We start from the raw sequence: 21,442 nt of genomic DNA, 5'->3' as shown, positions 1-21,442 counted from the left end.
GTAGCAGCGTTGGGTGTCGCGGTGGCCAGGGGTTCTAGGGCTGGGCGCGGTCCAGGCGAGGACGGGCGCAGACGGGCTTGCCTTTGGAGTGCATTCGGCTCGCCAGCGGCGCAGCTGCACAGCGGCAGCCATAAGAAGGGGAGGTGGGAGGGAGGAGCAGGTGGGAGCGGGCGAATGGGAGAGCGGAGGGGGCGGGCCACAGGGGATGCAGTGGCGGGAAACGAGAGAGATGAATGGCGAGGGATACAGGAGAGAAAATGGGCAAACAGGCAAAAGGGCACAGTAGTGGCACAGATGGGAAGGGGGAAACAAGGACAATAGACAAAACAGTGAACTTACAGTAAATTACAATAAAGATACCAAAAACACGAGCAAGAGCAAAGGAGAGCCTCGACCCCTGTCAGCAGCAGCGGCAGCTGGGCTAAGGCACGGGCACACAGGCGGTGCTGTGCGGTGTGGGGAGCGACCATCCAAGGGTCAAGGGTCGCTCTCCCTACCACGCAGCGGCTGCCATAGGAAGGGGAGGTGGGAGGGAGGAGCAGCTGGGAGGTGAGAGCGGGCGAATGGGAGAGCAGGGGGGGCGGGGCCGCAGGGGACGCAGCAGCGGGAAACGGGAGAGATGAACGGCGAGGGATACAGAAGAGAAAATGGGCAAACAGCAATGCAGACTCTCGCAGAACACAGGGAGCCGGAAGGGACCACGGCGGCCTTCAGGCTCCCCTGTGGTCCACAACGAAAATGACTGGGTGCCCTAGGTGGAATCAGGCCACCCAGTATTGTGGCCAGGCCCCGAGGGATGGGGTCCCTGGGCCAAAATCGGCCTGGTGAGGGGGCACGCGACCCCCTTTCGACAACACTCTGCAATCGCGCCGCCTGGCATGCTGCTGGTTGGGGGATGAAGACCACTTTACTCCTGAGGTTCCTTGGGGGCCATCTACCCATCCTGTTACCTCCAGTAAGACCTCTCAGCAATTCCACTATGTGGGACCTACTGGAGGTAACAGGAGGGGTAGTTGGCCCCAAGGACCTTCTGGAGCCAAGGAGACTTCATTCCCCAGCCAGCAGTGTGCCAGGAGGCACGTTTGCAGAGTGGTGGAGAAAGGGGGTGTGGCCTCTGAAGACCTCTCAGCAATCCAGCTGTGTGGGCCTTACTAGAAGTAACAGGAGGGTTTGCTGACCCCCCCAAGGACCCTCCGGAGCCAAGAGGACTTTATCCCCCCCAACCATCAGTGCGCCAGGAGGTGCATTTGCAGAGTTGTGGAGAAAAGGGGTGTGGCCTCCGAAGTCCTCTAAGCAATTGGGCTGTGGGACTTATTGGATGTAACAGGAGGAGTTTCTGGTATGGGTCTGTGAATGGGTATGTGACTAGTTGTATGGGTGTGCGAGTGGGCATACAAGAGGTTGTATGGAGGTGTGAGTGGGGGTGTGAGTCTGTGGACGATATCAGCAGTGATGTCATCAATCAATCAATCCAATCAATCTGGTATTTGTAAAGCGCAAACTAATCACCCCTAAGGGTCTCAAGGCGCTAGGGGCCAACAGGGAGATTAAGTGAGCTATTGCCCAGAGTCACATCATGCTGAGCTGAACTGCCGCCAGCGTTGGGGATCGAGCCGTGAGCTCCACGCTCCGGAGTCTTTCTCTTGTCATGAGTGATGTCACTGACCATGTCATGAGTGATGTAATATGCGAGGTCATAAGCAGTGCATTGTGGGGCGTAAGTTATAGTTAGCTCAGGGAACTATAACTGCTAAGTTTCACTGGTTTTGTGTAAGAGGAATCGGAGCCCAACTATAACATCCCTGTAACCTTTGGTTTTTTCAGTGAATATGAATATGAATATATATATATATATTCACCTAAAAAACCATAGGTTTCACACACGTTATAGTTAGGAATTAGCATTTAAAAAACCTTGCAAATTCACTTAAAAAACCATAGGCTTCACACATGTTATAGTTAGCTGGACATTTCACTCGTAAAAAACCATTGAAATTCCCCCGTTATAGTTAGTTCAGATAACTATAACTCGCGCGACCACCACTCTAACTATAACGGGGGAATTTCAATGGTTTTTTACGAGTGAAATGTCCAGCTAACTATAACATGTGTGAAACCTATGGTTTTTTAAGTGAATTTGCAAGGTTTTTTAAATGCTAATTCCTAACTATAACGTGTGTGAAACCTATGGTTTTTTAAGTGAATTTGTAAGATTTTTTAAATGCTAAGTTATGTATGCATTATTATATTTTTTATATATTTATTTTACAATAAGCTACCTATGTATATAGTTATAGATTGACTGTATCCTGTAATATGGAATGGCTCGTTTAAAATGTTTTTTTTTTTTAAGGTTTTTCACCGTGCGCGCACAGTGCGTGCACCCCGCGATTTTTTGAGAAAAAAAAAGTTTTTTTCACCCTTCGGGGTCCATCAGGGACCCCCTGACAAAGGCTAGGGGTCAGGAACTCTCTACCCTGCCCCCTTTTCACGTTCTCCACCTTTCTTTTTCACTGTCACACACAAAACACACAAAGTGGCGGCCGACACTTCCTGATTTCGACCGATTCGAATGTTGACTGACATGTAACCACCAATCAGAATTACGCTCGCGCACGTTATGGTTCGCGCATCTGCGCGCACGGTGCGCGCTTATAGATATTTATGTACTTTTGTAGTGAAGATTACTATCTCCTTATGTACAATGCTAAGTTAGCACAACTGCGTAAATGTTAGAAAGCCATTTTGCTGCTTTTGCTGCTTTTGCACACGACACTGTAGTCACATGTTATTATTTGAGAAATGCTTACTCGGCTTTGCTTCACATGAGAACTGTCTGTTGTTAACATCCTTAACAGTGAGCAGCGACCTTGGTCTGTACATTGTGTAAAGAAACAGTCTGGGTCACTAGACGGTGCATATTGTGAGGTACAGGTTGATCGTCCCACTATTTAGCCATAACACGCACGCAGCTGCAGATACCTGAAAGACGAGTGCTTTTAATATTGCAGTGCAGCATGTTTTAGATTCATTCAGAAGAAGAGCATTCCCTCGACAGAGCCTTGCTGATCCTGTGATGTGATTCCACTAAGCTGATCCTTACGGTATGGGGTTCCCCATTCAAGCCTAGAGACCTTTTATTAGCATAATAATAATAATATTAGTTTGCTAGAGAAAGGAAGGTGGCTGATTGCCACTGTCATGTTATTATGATTGCTCCTTTCATTTTCTATGGTATTGTAACAATGCTGATGGTTCTGATCTTGACCATTTGTCTGCTTATTTTAGCCAAAGTACTGCATCTCAGAACGCGAGGTTTATAAAATAAACTCTTTAAACTTTTACTGCGTCTCTGTTTATTCTGTTGTGGACTGATGTAAGAATAATTACGAAAAGGTATTTCTGATCCCCACCACTCCTGAGAAATATTCTAAGTCGCTTGTTCTGGGTTGTCTATACATTGGGACCGCCGAGCTAGATCTCGGATAACGAATGGGACACTGATGCTGGCCGGATAGGGGTTCTGAGGTGAGTTTTTGGTACACCACAATTCACTGAGGTCCTGGGTTCCTGCGCATAGTTCTGCGCATAAGCAGAATCCCTGCAACATGGCGCACCTAACGTTTGGTCTTTTGATTTGAAAATGCCTTAGTAGTGCTTATAATAGTCCACAACCCCCTCACTCTAGTTTCCGGATACGGGAGTGACGGGTTAACCTACCTAGGTATCGACTAATAGGTTCTTTCAAGCTTGATCATTAAAAAGGTTATTTTTTCTGAACCCCAGTGCTACTGTACATATCGTTGTTTCTCTGTAGTGTCCTAATGGCGGTCGATATAGCCGCACATAGTCGGACCCCTCTGCGCCGTCATTTGACGACGTTTGGGGTGCCTGATGATGGGATGACTGTTATTTTTGTGGTATGTGCTGATGCAGCCTACCCATATGAGTTGTTTTACTCGTGGGTGACTTTTCCGGCAGTGGATGCAGACGATGATACGTTCCACACCTATACTGCCACACAGGTCCCTGCGGTCTATGCCCCATATAGGACACTGGAAATTCCTCTTACTGCCTAGCAGCATACCATTTGGTTTAATGGCGCCCTTCCCCATGCGGTTGCACTGGCGAGAATGGGCCCTTTGTCGATTGCAGGGGCCACTTGGCCGGTGCTAGCCGGCTTTACACCTCATCCCCGCTACTTGATGGTAGGGGTGGTTGAGTTACGGGTACTTCATTACAGTCCATAGGGCTTTAGTGCAGTACGTATCACGCAACGTGCAGGCGGGGGCTCCTGCAGTGGCGGGTCACACGACTGACCACCACGCGGTGGTCATTAGTCCTGTTATGGTTAATTCGGTTGTGGGCAAGCGCCCCCAGAGTAGGGATGAGTTCCCTTACTGGCTTGCTGAGAAACTTGATCAACTGGAAGCGGTTTTTCCGCACACCACACCTGTGGAGAAACACAGGATACTCACCATTACTTTGCCAAAAGACCTGGTCCCAGATATTGTCGATTGTGACAATTGGGGCAAGGTCTTTGCTGCGACCTATTCGAAGTGCTATGGCACTCCGTCTATGTCTGTACTACCCTCCGTCATCAAGAAGGTTCAGGAGAATCATGGTGCGGAGGCGGCTATTGAATTGGGAATGCGGCTGGTCGACAGCTTCGATGTGGTGAGTTCCATGGTAATGGGCAACCTCAAAGGAGATGCCATGCAGTTCCAAGTAGCAAATATGCTGGAGCTCGTGGATGTGGCCGACCGGCCCAGGGAATTCGCAAAAATAATTGCGAAAGCCTACAGGATGGTGAGTCGCAGCGCCTTGGGCGTAAAACCCACCGTAATCATTCCTGATGTAGTACAGCACACTAAGGTGAGTTCGTCTACTTAAGACGAAAAGCCCAATTTTCCAAAGCAAAGTTGGCGAGCTAAAAAACAGGGGAAGCAGCAACAGAAACAGGAGTCTCGTCCTGCCTCACCCGTTCAGTCATCTAGCGACCGCACATATGATCTGCGCGATCGATCTCGTATTAAGTCTCCTGATAGATTTCAGGTTTCTGAACAACGCTCTCCTCGTTCTTCACAGGAAACATCGGCTTCATACTCCGGTGGCGGAGACCGTGGGAAAGGAAGGGGTGCCCAAGGTCGTGAGCAACCCCGTCAGACTGACGGCAAAGGCAAGCAAGACGAGTCTGCACATCAAAGACCCCCGTTTCAAAAGAAGAAAGTGGCTGCTCTAACAGCGAGGTATGCCTCAGATGGTACGGACGCAACTTCTGAACCTGACATGGGCGCTAACGCTGCTAGACAGCGCGGCGGAAGTTACAGTAGTGCGACAAGCACTGCGTCCATTTCTGGCGGCGACAGCAACTAATACATTTGTAAATATTGAAACTGCTGACACTCGCGTAGCTCCCCCTGATAGGCTATATGATATAGTCATTTGTATTGAAGGTGACATACAACGTAAAATTAAAGTTTTTTTGGGGACAATCTGACCACTTCCTATGATATTCTATTGGCAGAGGCTGATTGGCCCCCGGCTTTCGTATTAGAAGCTCCGAGAGGGGAGGAGGTAATCCTCCCGTCCTTTGCGCACACGGTGCCGAAGGACCAAGCTAATAAGTTCGCCGGGGAGTGGGCTCAGGTGCTTGTGCCTGCGTTGTATCGCAATCAGGTTGGATGGGATAAATTGTCTCCCAGTCATGAGATTCAGTTGCGGTCCACGCCCCAGCCACAACCCCAATACCCCATGCGTCGCGAGGCAAGACCTCACGTCGCGTCTATCCTTGAACAATTGGAATATCAAGGAGTAATTGAAACATGTGTGTCACCGATGAATAACCCTCTATTCACTGTGACGAAGCCTGACTGGTCGTACCGCCTAGTTTTGGATTATCGGCATCTTAACTCCAATTGCCGTACATGCGCGGTACAGAATACTCACAGTTCGGCTCTCGTCGATAGTCTCGTGAGAAAACGATTTAAAACGACACTTGACATTTCCAATGGCTTTTATAGCCATAACCTGTCCTCTCTCAGTAGTGAGTGGAAGTCGTTTACCTCGGGTGGCAAACAAAAACAGTTTAAAAGATTGCCAATGGGCTATAAGAACAGCCCTGGCGTCTTTGCCGCTCGTGTGGTCTCTCTGTTAGAGACGATAGACCCTGAGGCGTACTCGTATGTGGATGATATTTATCTCACAGATGACGAGTTGATGCCGCATCTGAGTCGTGTGGATCGCATAATTGTTTTGTTTGCGGACTACGGTTACAAATTTAACTTTGCGAAGTCACACATTGCAGAATACACAGTGTTGTTCCTGGGGTACGAACTCAACAACGAGGGTCGTGGGTTGGCCCCGCACTTCCTAGAGAAATGTGCATGCCTCCGTGCTCCTACATCACTGAAGAAATTACAATCCTTGCTGGGCTTTCTGAATTTCGGTCGGACGTACATTCCTGATTATGCCCAGCGTATCAAGCCGCTTTACGCCTTGGTACAACCTACTTTCACCAAATTTTGTTGGCTGCCGGAGCATTCAGCTATTTTGCAGTCATTGCAAGCTGATCTTCTTGCTTCAAAATACTTACTGACACGTGACAACCACACCAACCTGGTCATTAGAATTGTGCCGGGAGCAGTGGGTTTCACGTACTTAACGTTCAATGAGGGCGACACCGTCCCCATTGCTTACAAATCACATCTGTACACTTCAGTTGAACTGCGTTTTTCTGCTGTCGAGAAAGTTCTGACAGCTGTGCAAATGGCGATTCTGAAAGAACGAGCGCTATCACAGGGTAAACGCATGTTGGTGGTAACACCGTATCCTGCCCTTGAGGCGGTGACAAAAGCTAAGGTACCAAATTCTAAACCTTTGCATCCAAGGTGGATACAATGGGCTACTTCCTTGACATCGCCTGACGTCACATATATCTTTGACGCGGCATTAGAGACTCAGGAGTTCTTACAGTATGAATTTGTTCATCCTGCTCCTCTGTCTTTGCGCCCGCTCGAGGATTACCATTGTGTCATTTACACTGACGGTTCTGCGCAACCGGCTACTGGATCGAGGCATGCCTACTCAGCGGCTTGCGCTATTGTTGTCGGTACTTTCGTGAACGGTGAGTTCCAGTCCGATGTTGTGCATACGCAGTCATTGGGTGATTGTACCGCTCAATTGGCGGTCTTCGTGCTCTAGTGCTTGCACTGGAGTTTGCTGATTCTCGGGTCACTACTCTTATAGTGAGTGACTCGTTCTATTGTGTACAAGCTTACAACGACAATTTACACTTCTGGAGTCAAAATGAATATCGTGATTCCAAAGGTAGCACAATAAAGCATAAAACGCTTTGGGTTCGAGTGGCAGAACTTAAAGAAGGTCTGCCCCTCGTGAATGTTATTCACACTCTTGGTCACCAACGAGTTGGCGTCCATGCTGTCGGAAACAGCTTAGCTGATGAGGCAGCAAAAACCGCAGTGGCAACATACTTAGTAGCAGCAGTTACAAGATCCGAAAGTAGGATTGATGATGACATCTTGGCAGCTATTGCTGCTACTGAGAAGGGAACGAAATTCCCGAGAGGTTTCCCTTCTCGTTACCATTATCGCTTAAGTCCCGATAACGTCCCGTTAGTGAGGATTACCGACGTTGGTGATAGATTGATTCCCAACGTGGACTGCAGATCATCTTTGATATTAGCAGCCCACGAGGGCATGGCGTCCGCGCATGCCGGCGTTGCGGCTACTGTATCTTTATTACAACAACGTTACTGGTGGTTTGGGTTATACAAACAAACCCGCGCCTATGTACTTAATTGTGACATTTGTCAGCAGATAAAGCCTTCATCTGCGGCGCGCCCACCACAAACTCAGTTGTATATATCTAATAAACCACTTGGTTGTGTTTACTTAGATCACTGCGGTCCTTTTACCTCTGATACTGCGTACAAGTACATCTTGGTTGCAGTGGATTCGTGCACACGTTTTCTGTGGGTGTGGCCACAAAGGAGTGCTGATGCCCGTACTGTCATCAAGGATTTGCGTGTCTTTGTTGGAAGTTTTGCATGTGGTACCTTTCATTCTGATCAGGGCCCTGCGTTCGCCTCTAAGGCATACAAAGAAGCAATGAAAAGTTTGGGGGTCCAAGTCAAATTTTCGTCTCCATACCGGCTTAAGGGCAATAGTGTTGTGGAGCGAATGAACCGTGACTTAAAGCAATCTTTGAGAGCCAGGGTTTTAGGTACTGGCCGGAACTGGCTAGCCCACTTGTATGACGTGCAACGTGCACTTAATAATCTCCCTAGAAGGTCTCTGGGTGGGCGGACCCCATACATGATGCTCTTTGGTATTCGAACGTTTGTCCCAGACCTTGACGGTCTAGACATGGCGGCGGCTGCCGCTCCCTTTGACCTAGATGATCACTGTGCTGTATTGCAGAATCTTCAAGAAGCCAGAGACACTCTAGCAAAAGAACACGTACCCTCCTCACCTGACGCAGAGCTGCAGGTTCCGGTAGTCGGCTGGCTACCTCGAGTTGGTGACCTGGTCCGAGAGAAGGTGGAGAACAAAAAAAAAAAAAAGAGTTCGACCCCTCATATCGTGCACCAGTTCCGGTGCTTGGAGTATAGGGTACACATAAAGTCAATTTACCTCCACTTCCTTGTCGCAAGGATAACAGGTACATCTCTATTGACAACGTCAAGCTACAGCGAGTGGCCGATACTTCTTAGTATGGCACCAGCGATTTCTTGCCCTTCGATACTGCGAAATTCTGTTGTGGCCCCGGCTTCTAACACCTTGCCTGATGTTGCCGTCGAGATGCATACAGTTACTGGTCCTTTATTGCCGCCATCGTCTGGTGGTCTACCTGAAGATCCTGAGTACACTTATCCTGCGGATGTCCCGGTGCCTCTTTTGCAATCCACCGCAATTAACCAGTCACATGATTCGTTTGACACTAATTCAATGACTTCCAGTGCCCCGTCCAAAGTTTCTATTTTTGTTGCCTGGTTCAAAAGACATTTTTTAATTCCTCCTTGGATTTACATTTGGCTGGTGCTCACATGTATCTTTTTGTTTATGTCCATTGGCTTTGTGGTAGTGTTTTTTAGACTTATCAATGGACACTACCTGAATGAAAGATCTACAATTGGATTAATTGATGGAACTTTAGCCCCCCACTCCTCATCGCACATTATGAAGAGGGACCAGACTTTTGTGAACATTACTGCCTGGCCTGTGCGTGATGGGATTGCTTGGGATGCTGTAAAATTCCAAATTCATGGCCCCACTGAAGTAATCAATGTGCCAAATTTATTTCGTGTTTCTATGGGTGATGTAGTTAAACAGAACATCCAATCGGATGATTGGGATGTACAAGCCATAGAAGCGCTGTTTTCTGATTTAAAATATTATGCTGCATTTGATGCTGAAGATTTGTATTTAGATACTGCAAATTATGATGAGCAATTTTGCTATCAACATTATGGCACGCATTTCCTACACGGAGCAAATACGTTTAGAAATTTTGTAAATTTTACACAATGGGAACATTGTCCAGCCCCTATGCCTGGAAGCTCCACTACGTTGGTGAACAAGTTCACATACTTTTCGGATTTTAGTGTGTCCAACCCGGCTTCCTTTTATTTTAAGGTTGCCCCCGAGTCTGCTTCCAAAGTAAGACTGACACACACCAAATTGTTGTATTCTAAGTCCTTTATGGACGAATTGGCTATCGGAGGTTATGACCTATGGAAAGCTACAATCGATCTTAAATCGGTTTGGGGTTCTAAACCGTGGCAAATACAAGGAACAGAAGCTTTGCATCGTGCCTGCCTCATTCCGAACCATATGTTATTTTTGAATTCCTCAATTTTTCAGACCACTTGCTTCGGATTGGCTACCTCTCAAAAATTGAAATCTCCCTCTATCCCGGATCTGGGTGCTTATCCTAATTGGGCTAACCATACAGATCTGTCCCTTACTAAGTTGCAGTCATATTGGATCCTGAAGGGTGGTTAGTGTGGCAAACGAGCTCGGATTCATGTCAACATAGGTTTCTGGATTTAACTCCGGGGTATACTCAGGTTCGAGTGGACCCCCGTTTTGAATCTTCTCACACAGTTACTACCTACTCGGTAGGTAAGTTATGCCAGTCATTGCTGCAACATTCCACCTTATCGTCTGTTAAACTTCATTTATCGCGACTAAACGACAAAATAGATTTGAATGATTTTGTTAAGGGTCCTGTAGTAGGCAGGTCCAAGAGATGGGTGTATGCTGTTTACAACGAAATCTGGAAACATTCACAAATTGAGGCTGCATCCAGATTAAGAGCAATTGACCAAGCCAATATGGAAAAAGTATTGGCTGTAATTGATAATAGCATTAACACCTTGTCTTCAAGAATATATACATTAGATAATATTGTCTGTATTGAATCATGGTCAAAATCAATTGCGTTCTATTATGCAGTTTGCATGGACTTTGCAAACGTTAAAAGCTGGGAAAGTCCCCTGGGATTATATGAATACTTCATCTTTGTTCCTTCCTTTTAATTTAACTGCAAAACAACAGTTCATGTCCATGAAAGATGCTACATATTCATTGCTGCACATTGAAAAATTAGAGCCTTTGCCTTTCTCCATTGCTGAATTAAACTCCGCTGTGTGGCTTTTACACGGGTTGATCCCGTTACCGTTTCCCCTGTTTAAGTTCAGTTCGTGCATGAAACATTATGCCCTAGGCAGGTATGAACAACTAGGAAGTGCCTTCCTGCACGAAGTTTGGTCGCTCCATTTCACGTATAGATGCGTGAGGGATGGCAAGGAAGTTTATTTAAAAGGTGAAGAGTGCACTACGTGGACGATTCTCTGTACTCTCCTAATGAAGCTGCCGAACCTCCGGGTTGTCGGCTGAATAGCTGTGTCCAGATTCTTGAAGAAATAAAGGTTTATAAAAAAAATAAAAAAATAAAGAGTGCACTACGACCTCAGATCATTCCGTGGTGTGTAGGCACATTCAGTTACATGGTGCATGTAATGTGCACGCTCCTAATTTAGCTTGCATTTTGAAAGGGATTCCGGTGCCAGTTATAACACCGTCTTTTACGCTGCTTGCTAATGGTAGTTATTTGTTGTTGAATAATGAAGCTTGCTGTGGGATGTTAGTGGGAATTCCCTACATAGTGACCGTATCACAGAGAGTAGTCTGCTGCAATAACGTCCTTTTCCCACCCCCGCATGGACGGCTCGATGTATCCATCTGGCCTTCCATCCCACCCTTGAAAGCAGAGTTCAACAAGATGAGCAGAATAAGGGCTCTATTGTCTCAAAAAGAAGTTGCGTTGACTTCGTCCCGGGAAACATTTGTCCTTCACGTAGCAAACACGCACACCGAGGTGCAGGCGCTTTTGAATACTGATCTCCCCCTTCATTTTGGGGCCCTGATACAGACTATCTTTAATGCCTCGTCAACAAGTGGCCTGGCTCATTTTTTTAAAATTGTGGGCTCCGGCCTCGTGACCTCCTTTCAAACTATTTTTGGTGTGATCCCGGCATTTTTTCATTCTATTTTTTCCAGCGTCTTCGGAGGTCTCCCTTTGCTCCTCGCCTTAGTAGCTGGAGTACTTTTACTGATCTGCGTGCTACGCTATGGATGCACAACTTGCGTTGCAAGACCGCATGCCCCGGCTGCTCCATCTTCGCACCCGGATGCTTGAATTCTATGGCACTTTGCCACTGGCGACTTTAAGCGTAGCCTATGAATTGTCCTTCCGGTTTTCCTACTTTACTTGTGTGCAGCCTGTCTTTCATTGCCTAGATTGTCCGTTCCAATGGGCTCTGGATTTGTGTCTGTCGACCCTGGTGTCTCCTGCCCCGGATTATGATCGGCTGATGAGCCCCTTAGTGGCACATGAGTTGGACTGTTCTGGCGTCAGGATTATGGCCTGCGCAGCCGCACATGGAGTCCTTGGGAATTGGGACATCGGAATGGCTGCAGCTGAATTCTTAGCAAGAAGTTATCTTGAAGTTCACACCAGTTGTCCTCGCGTGGTGCTAGAGGCTCCGGTTGTCGAGGAACATGTGTGTTCCTTTCCCTTGCTGAACTGGATGGCGGTTAATTTTGCGGACCGCTCCAATGATTTCCTCTTGGAAGCTGTTGCAACTTATTGCGCATATACATTGATGGATTGAGTTTTTTCATTTCGTTTCATGGCACATCCAACAATGAGATTTTTCTCCCTGTACATGGGTTTTTTCTCAACTCATTTAAAAAATGTTTTTCTTTTTTCTCTTCGAACTTTCCTCTTACCTTATATGGACTCACAATTCAGGCCCGTGGTTCAGTTCTTTCGAACTTGAACTCTGCCTTCATGCAAGTGCACCCCTAGTGGTTAGTGGTTCGATCAAGGGGGGGGTGTAGTGAAGATTACTATCTCCTTATGTACAATGCTAAGTTAGCACAACCGCGTAAATGTTAGAAAGCCATTTTGCTGCTTTTGCACACGACACTGTAGTTACATGTTATTATTTGAGAAATGCTTACTCGGCTTTGCTTCACATGAGAACTGTCTGTTGTTAACATCCTTAACAGTGAGCAGCGACCTTGGTCTGTACATTGTGTAAAGAAACAGTCTGGGTCACTAGACGGTGCATGTTGTGAGGTACAGGTTGATCGTCCCACTATTTAGCCATAACACGCACGCAGTTGCAGATACCTGAAAGACGAGTGCTTTTAATATTGCAGTGCAGCATGTTTTAGATTCATTCAGAAGAAGAGCATTCCCTCGAGAGAGCCTTGCTGATCCTGTGATGTGATTCCACTAAAGCTGATCCTTACGGTATGGGGTTCCCCATTCAAGCCTAGAGACCTTTTATTAGCATAATAATAATAATATTAGTTTGCTTGAGAAAGGAAGGTGGCTGATTGCTCATTTCATTTTCTATGGTATTGTAACAATGCTGATGGTTCTGATCTTGACCATTTGTATGCTTATTTTAGCCAAAGTACTGCATCTCAGAACGCGAGGTTTATAAAATAAACTCTTTAAACTTTTACCGCGTCTCTGTTTATTCTGTTGTGGACTGATGTAAGAATAATTACTAAAAGGTATTTCTGATCCCCACCACTCCTGAGAAATATTCTAAGTCGCTTGTTCTGGGTTGTCTATACATTGGGACCGCCGAGCTAGATCTCGGATAACGAATGGGACACTGATGCTGGCCGGATAGGGGTTCTGGGCTCCGAGGTGAGTTTTTGGTACACCACAATTCACTGAGGTCCTGGGTTCCTGCGCATAGTTCTGCGCATAAGCAGAATCCCTGCAACACTTTTAACTGCAATTTTCTCAGGAACTACTGAACAGATTGACACCATATATGCAAAAGGCACATGCCGGACCTGAGGACTACCTCTTTGCCAAATTTCAAGTAATTCTGTTCAGCCGTTCGGGCTGTACCTTCGACTAAAGGTCCTATGGGAAAATGCATAGGGAAAACTGGTTTGGGACCCCCCTTTTTTCTCAGCCCCCGCTTGACGAATCACCCCGAGACTTTCAGGGTAGAGGCTAAGCGGAGCGCCCCATTAGTTTTGAAAATTTCGCGAGGATTCGTCAACCGGCGCCAAAGTTATTCAAAATAGAATTTTCAGATTTCCTATGGAAACTCGGTCCTAACTATAACTATCTACTGGCGACCGCCAGTAGAATATATATATATATTGGCATATCCTGAAATCAGATGGAGTTATTGGTGATTCCCTACCAGCTTATCCACAAATAACATTCAGGAGGAGCAGATCTCTAAAAGATAAACTGGTCCAAAGCCATTATGAACCCACACCGTTCATTCAACGTATCAGTAATGTAACCGGCTTTTTTCCTTGTCTTAAATGCAAGGTGTGTAGGCAAAGTAAAAAAGTGTTAGCATACAATGTTCCTGGAATGAAGAAACCTAGGCATATCAACAAATTTTTAACTTGCAACACACCATTTTGTGTATATTGCCTTACATGTCCCTGCCCAAACCAATATATTGGCAGCACTATTCACCCCACTAAAAAACGCGTCCTAGAACATGCACGAGCCATCGAAAAACAAGATCCTTCATATCCTGTGGCTAGACATTTTGCTCAATATCACAATAGTGATAGAAACTTACTAGCATTCTTTTGTCTGGACCACGTTCCAATCAGTGACCGTATAGGAAATCGGGAACTTAGATTGAGAAGATTAGAATCCCGTTTTATTATTGATCTCCAAACCACTACTCCTTATGGTCTTAATACAGAGGAAGAACTGGCATGTCATCTAGGGTAGCGTATAGATATATGGATATCTGGGGACTCATCACCTATTATTATTATTTCTGCCATGCTGTAACCAATAGGCTAATCTTTTATTATTTCTATTATTTGGGTGTTCACTTGATCTGCGTGTTTGAAATTGCCCATATAGGGCTTTAATTAGACGCAGATCTTGTATTCATCATTATGAGAACTATAACTATAAGAATCTTGCCTGCCCATACAGGGCGCAATTATGTTTCGATCTGCCCATACAGGGCTCAATTATGTTTTGGTTGTTTTAAATTTTGAAGGCTACTCATGTAAGATATATTTCTATTGCCTCAGAAATGATCGTCTGTCGATTACTATATACTTTTTTTTATAATTTCACTGATGAATTTAATAGGAAATGAAAATATCATTTGGACTAAATTACATGAAATGTGAATGTGATTAACATTACTTCGTAATTGTAATTGGATCGACAAATATAGTTAAGTCTTTTGTTTTTGTCCATGATCAGTGAACCGGAACTAGAATTAGTGAACCGGATATAAACATACTCGAATGAACTGCACCTTGTAAAACAAGTCGAAAAAGGCGCGAACGCCGAAACGCGTCCTGCTGCTATCTCGGTTATGAAATAAAGTTTTACCGAGAAACCTTGCTGTGTGCGGTCCCCTTCATTCGTCGAGTGAAGAATTGGAGCTGGATATATATATATATATACATACAGGGATATTTTCCAGTTAACTGCTGATGGCTCAGTTGTAAAAAGGTATTTAGCGACTGGGAAGCTAAGATGTCTTCACAACACAAGGGTATGTTGAACCCCCTCATTGATGCTAAAATGCATAACAAGTTTTTGCAAAGCCAATAGATCTCGCCTATGCAAGAGCCATTGGCTGTGGCAATGTGTTTTAGCAATTTTGTACACTAGTGTGCCTGCTGTTCCATATGGCTAAAGGCTAGTGGCGTGAAGTGTGGCAGAGCAGGGTGGGATAGACTGGAGCAGGTAGATTGAGGTAGACAGGAGGGTAGATTGGTGTAGAGTGAAATAGGGTATATTTGGGTAGAGTGGAGTGGGGTAGATTTGAGTTGGGTAGATTGGAGTGGGGTAGGGTAGATTGGAAAGGAGTTGGGTAGATTGGAGAGGAGTGGGGTAGACTAGGGTAGATCGGAGTGGGCTGGAATGAAATTGGGTAGATTGGAGTGGAGTGGGGTAGACTGGAGGGGGTAGAATGGGGTGTAGTGGAATGGGGTAGAGTGGAGTGGGGTAGATAGGAATGGAGTGAGGTAGATTGGAATGGAGTGGGGCAGATTGGAATGGAGTGGGGCAGATTGTAGTAGAGTGGGGTAGATGGGACTGGAGTGGGATAGAGTGGGGTAGATTGAAGTTGGGTGGATTGGGGTAGAAATTTTGGAGTGGGGGAGACTGGAGTGGGGTAGATTGCAGTGGGGTTGAATGAAGTGGAGTGGAGCAGATTAGGGTGGAATTGATTGGAGCGGAGAGGTGTACAGTGGAGTGAGGTTGGGTGGGGTAGAGTGGTTTGAGTGGAGTGGAGTAGATTGGGGTGGACTGGATTGGGGCAGTGTGGGTACACTGGAGTGGGGTAGGGTAGATGAGGCTGGAGTGGTGTAACTGGAGTGGAGTCAGGTAGACTGGGATGCAGTGGTGTAGATTGGGGTAGAGTGGAGTGGGGTATATTGGAGTAGACTGGAGAGGAGTGGGATAGATTCAAGTAGATTAGTTGTGAAAATTGGGTAGATTTGGGTGGAGTGGGGTAAATTGGAGTGGGTTAGATTGTGGTAAATTGGAATGGGATAGATTGGGGTAGACTGGAATGGAGTAGGGTAGATTGGGGTAGACTGGAGAGGAGTGGGTAGATTGGGTGGAGTGGGGTAGATTGGAGTGGAGTGGGGTATATTTGAGTGAAGTGGGGTAGATTGCGGCGGAGTGGAATGGGGTGTAGCCGTGGCCTTTAAAATACATATCTTGCACCTATGTGCATATGACTATAGGGCGCCTGAAAGTGATTTTGGTGGAAGACATGAGAATGAGGACTTATGCACAGGTTTTATGGAGAAATGGAATAGTTGTTGCGCTGCACAAAACTGAAGCGCATTAAACAGACACATACTTTGTATGCTTAAAGAAGAGATGGAATACAAAGGAGATTGAGGACAGGTTTTAGGGAGAAATGGATCAACTGCAGCACTGCCTAAATTTGAGGCACTCTTTAAAAAGTCACATACTTTGTGTTTGAAAAGGCATAGATGTGTCCAAAATGTTTATGTTGCTTAGTGGCAGCCTGAGCTGCGGCATGTGACTGGACTGCTTGTCTGGAAGGACTATGGGAGTCTAGCTTCAGACTAGTGTGCTTAAACAGACACATACTTTGTATGCGCAGAGAAGAGGCGCAGTCTACATACACATGCAGTCACAAGGGTGTGCTTCAAAGCTGATTCTTTCTTAACACATGCAGTCACATGGACTGTTTTAATATTTCATGCCATTTGTTTGTTGCTATAAAAGGAAGTGTTGACCTGAAAACAAAGTCACAAACGGCTTTAATAGTCCTTAACATTTGCTTCTACCCATAAAAGGAAGCGCTGAAATCCAAAACAATTTAAGACAACAACAAACAAACCTGAAGGACGGAAGTTAAAAGCAACCCTAAGGTTGAAAAAAATACCATGAATCACAGCACGAGCAGCGGAAGGACACTAATAAAATTAAATCAATTAGTGCTTGGTCCAAATGAAACACATGGATATCATTATTTTCAGGTATGCACGGATGAAAAGCACAGAAAAATATCGGAAAATTGGTTAGAGCACTTTGAACTCTTACGTAAGAGATGGCTTTAAAAACGGAGCTTGATGAAAGGCAATGTAATTAATACTTTAATTATAAAATTGGGAGCAAATATATTTTTCTGAAAAAACTTACCGATATAGAGTATTAAAAGCTTTCTCGCACCCATGGACATCACATTCAAATGGTTTTTCCTTTGTGTGGACGCGAACATGAATTTTGAGGCTGTATGATGTAAGAAAGGCCTTGCCACAGCCCAGTTGATTGCATACAAATGTATACTCCCCTCTGTGAGTCTTCTGGTGGGTACGCAGATTCCCAGCTGTGCTATACGTTCGAGGACACCCTTCGAAAGAGCACTGGAACCGTTTAACCTAAAACCAAAAACCTAAATAAGTCAGGTTACGCAAGGTCAGTACTTTCATTTGTCTTTCGGTATGAAATGATACAGGTTTGTCCTACAACATGTATGATATTAGCTTTTTGCATTGTTAGAAAATGGCCTGCACAACGCAGGAGCTTTGAGTTTAATGTAATGATTGTTGCCAAACTCAGGAATGTATCAAAATAAAGGAAGCCAACCAGCTGGAGGCATATGCATGCATGCTATAGGCACCAAAAGAAGGCTAAAGCTAACCAAAAGTACCATGCTGAGTTTTATTTAAATGAGACCGACACGACAAAGGCATACCGAGGGGCTTCGCAAATGAGGTCCTTTTATACCAGGACAAATTAGCAAAGTCCTGCAACGAACAAGTTAGGCAGCAAGCGACGTTATATCAAACAACTGCAGAACAGTTCTTCTGCTTTCTAAATGCCGATCATTAGGTAGTGTGTTCTATGTTTGAGCCAAAAGGTATCGAATAACTACCCAGCCCCAAAATGAAACAAGCCTTGGCAAAGCCAATAGGTCTCGCCTATGCAAGAGCTATTGGCTTTGCCAATATGCTTTTGCAATGTTGTACACCAGAGTGGCTGCTGTTCACTGGGGTAAAGGAGTGTGGCGATGTATGTACTACGAGCCGTAGGGTACACGTGAGTTGATTTTAAAGAGGTGGGCACTGTACCGGTTACTCAAGTATATAGCATTGGTCTAGCAGCACCTGCCCCACGTGAGTGAGTCGAGGCGCCTTCCACTGGGTATGAATGACAGACTTACACAGGGATTGCACTAAGCAATCTTTCATCCACTGATCCCTGTACAGAGCACTGCATAAGTACATATGCACTCGGTAATCCCACGGATACATTTGGGACCATGGAGATGGTACCTACACAGCTTAGAGGAGCGATCAGCCGGATGTTATCCTGTAGAGTTTTGGCATACAGACAGACACACGTTTGATCCCTGTGCATGCACAGGCTATAGGCACTACACGTTTGGGGTGCTTACCACATGGATGATGCGCGGCACACCAGGCTAAGTTGTGGAAGTGGCCCATTGAGGTAATGCAACCATATACAATCTTTTCTAGAACAGAGTTCTGAATGTGTGGGACTCAAGGATTTGAGGCGATAGGGGACCGATTTGAAGTACATGACCTGATAGTTCGGCTAAAGGTACTCAGACGAATTCCCAGACATGACTGTTTCCTGAGCAGTGGATGGAAATCCCCTGGTAAGTCTAGGATGATTGTGCATCTACACTGATAACATTCAGCAAATTCTGACTGATGAAAGGGTTTTTGGTTTCTGTTCCCCCTTGTTTTACATTTTCTGCAGGTAATAAGTCAGACGACTATTGTCCTGAAGAGACCACGAGTTTTGACAGGGGTTGAAACGTCGACATAAGTTTTCATCTGGTCATTTTGAGCAATGATTGCCTCACATGCTGTAATAGGATATATACATGTAGTCTCTTTGTAAAATACACAAACCAGTGAATCTGTATATATTGTCTCTTATGTGTACAGTTTTTGATATATGTTTGTCACACTTGAGCACTGCGTCGTCTGTACTTATGTGATCTGTTTTGATTATTACCTGTATATTAAAAAATCTATGGGTGAATGAAAATATATAAGAAAATAGATATATTACCACACAAACCTTGTGTCTGTCTGTATAAAGATCTAGCTATTATTGTTGGTATCCATGTTAAAAAAAAAACAACAACAGAGTCTGTAGGTACCACCTGTTGGGTTGGAATAGTAACATTGAATGGTGGGCTTCCCCGGATTGCTAATAGAGGTTTGAAGGCACATTTTTTTTAAAAAACAGTCCCACAGTGGACACTGTTTTGTATGTGTGATATAGAGTAGTGGCACAGAGTGCAGTGTTTCAGAGTGGAGTAGCATAGATTGGAGTGGAGTGATGCAGAGTGGAGAGGCCCAGACTGGAGTGGTGTACAGTGCAGTGGCTAAGAGTGCAGTGGTGCATAGTAGAGTGGGGTAGAGTGCACTGGACTAGAGTAGAGTGGTGCAGAGTAGAGAGGCATAGAGTGCAGTGTCAGAGAGCAGTGGTACATAGTAGATTACAGTGGAGTAGAGTGCATTGGCATAGAGTGTTGCAAAGAGGTGCAGAGTAAAGTGCAGTGGCATAGAGTGGCGCAGAGCAGAATAGCGCAGAGTTCAGTGGCACAGAGTACAGTGCTGCAGAGTAGGGCCTCGTAGAGTGCAGTGGTGTGGAGTAGAGTAGCATAGAGTACATTGGTGTAGAGTACAGTGGTGTACAGTGACGTAGAGTGCATTGGTGTAGAGTGGCATAGAGTGCAGTGGCACAGAGTAGAGTATAGTGGCATACAGTGCAGTGGTGCAGTTTACATTGGCATAAAGTGCACTGCCGTAGAGTGCACTGGTTTTGAGTAAAGTGGTGTAAAGTACAGTGGTGTAGAGTGCAGCGCCATAGATTGTACTGGTTTTGAGTTAAGTAGTGTACTATGCAGTGTTGTAGAGTGCAGTTGCTCCGTGGTGTGGTGTTGAGCTTAGTGCAGAGGTGCAGAGTGCAGTAGAGTAGATTGTTTCAGAGTAGAGAGAAGTGGTGCAGAACAGATTAGAGTGGTGCAGAATAGATTGACAGAGGGTACACTGGTTTTGAGTAAAGTGGTGTAGAGTGTACTGGCATAGAGTGCAGTAGCGTAGAGAGGTGTAGAGTAGAGTGGAGTGGCACTGAATGCAATGGTGCCGAGTGCAGAAGAGTAGATTGATTTAGATTAGAATGCAGTGGTGCAGAGTAGATTAGAGTGACATACAGGAGATTGGCAGAGAGTACACTGGAACACAGTGTAGCGGTACAGAGTTGGATGCATTGTATAAAGTGCAGTGGCATAGAGTGCAGTGTGACAGAGTAGGGTGGCGTGGAGTGGCAAGGAGTGCAGTGGCGAAGAGTGCAGTGATGCATCGTAGAGTAGTGTGGGGGAGTGCATTGGAGTAGAGTGGAGCGAAGCAGTGTAGAATAGAGAGGCATAGAGTGGAATGGTACAGAGAAGAGTGCGGTGACAGTGTGGAGTGGTGCAGAGCAGAGTGAAGTGAGGTAACATGGAGTATGCCTAGTATGTAATGTACTGCCATAACAGGCAGCACTCAAATACAGTTTTTATAATAAAAGTATACAGCGCACAAACGATAATGTGTGGAAATATCATCACTCAATGTATTGATTTGACCGTCAGCACAGTTCATTTACAGACATTACATTTTGTTGTGTGCTAGAAATGAAATAACATTGTACAGCCTTCCTCAAGCACTCCCCGGAGCTAGCGCGATAGTCATATAAATCCTCGCACTTTGAAGTCAGAAAAAGAAAAAGAAACACCAAGCTACCTGGAAAACACAGCCTGACATTTGATCTCTGTCGTTGAATGCACAGTAAATGTCACAAGATAAGATACAGGATTTAAAGGCCTTTTTACAAAAAGCGAGTTTTTGAAAGCATACAGTAAACAAGATTTGGGCAACGGGGGGACAAACTCGAGCTTGACAGCTTAAAGCAAAAAAAGACAGCAAATAGAAAGCCAGAAAATGTGAGTTACAAACCACAAAGCAAAAGGTAAGAAACGGGCGGAAGGCATTCCTAGGTCAACTTTCTGAATGTCCCCAATATGTCTTTAACAAACCATAGACTGTGACTTAATGAGTTTAGACGGTGCATACAACAAATAATGGAAAGATACAAACAAAGTAAGGAATACTGAAGAAAACTGGCAAGTGCAAAGATGGACATAGGAAATACAACAATTCCCTCTACAAAGTATTCTTCCAGGTACTTTGGCAGGCACCTGCCAATCTGAACTCCCCTTTTCATCAATTTTGCGATAACGACTCGTCACTGATTTCAACAGCCGTATCATTAGTCATTAAACTATCACCCAACCACATTAGTGCCATATCGCTGG

At 45.3% G+C, this 21,442-nt stretch overlaps 1 protein-coding gene across 1 annotated transcript in view; it reads right to left on the bottom strand.

Annotated features, from left to right (window-relative positions):
- MTF1 (metal regulatory transcription factor 1) overlaps positions 1 to 21,442 on the bottom strand; it is a 210,048-nt gene that overhangs the window by 129,249 nt on the left and 59,357 nt on the right. Inside the window, exon 2 of the mRNA XM_085647879.1 lies at positions 17,245 to 17,483. Within this exon, the coding sequence (XP_085504005.1) occupies positions 17,245 to 17,483 (239 nt within the window). The remainder of the gene's footprint in view (positions 1 to 17,244; positions 17,484 to 21,442) is intronic.

Source organism: Triturus cristatus, chromosome 3_2 (genome assembly GCF_964204655.1).
Source record: "Triturus cristatus chromosome 3_2, aTriCri1.1, whole genome shotgun sequence".
Classification (NCBI taxonomy): domain Eukaryota; kingdom Metazoa; phylum Chordata; class Amphibia; order Caudata; family Salamandridae; genus Triturus; species Triturus cristatus.
This window is presented reverse-complemented; position numbering and strand designations above follow the sequence as displayed.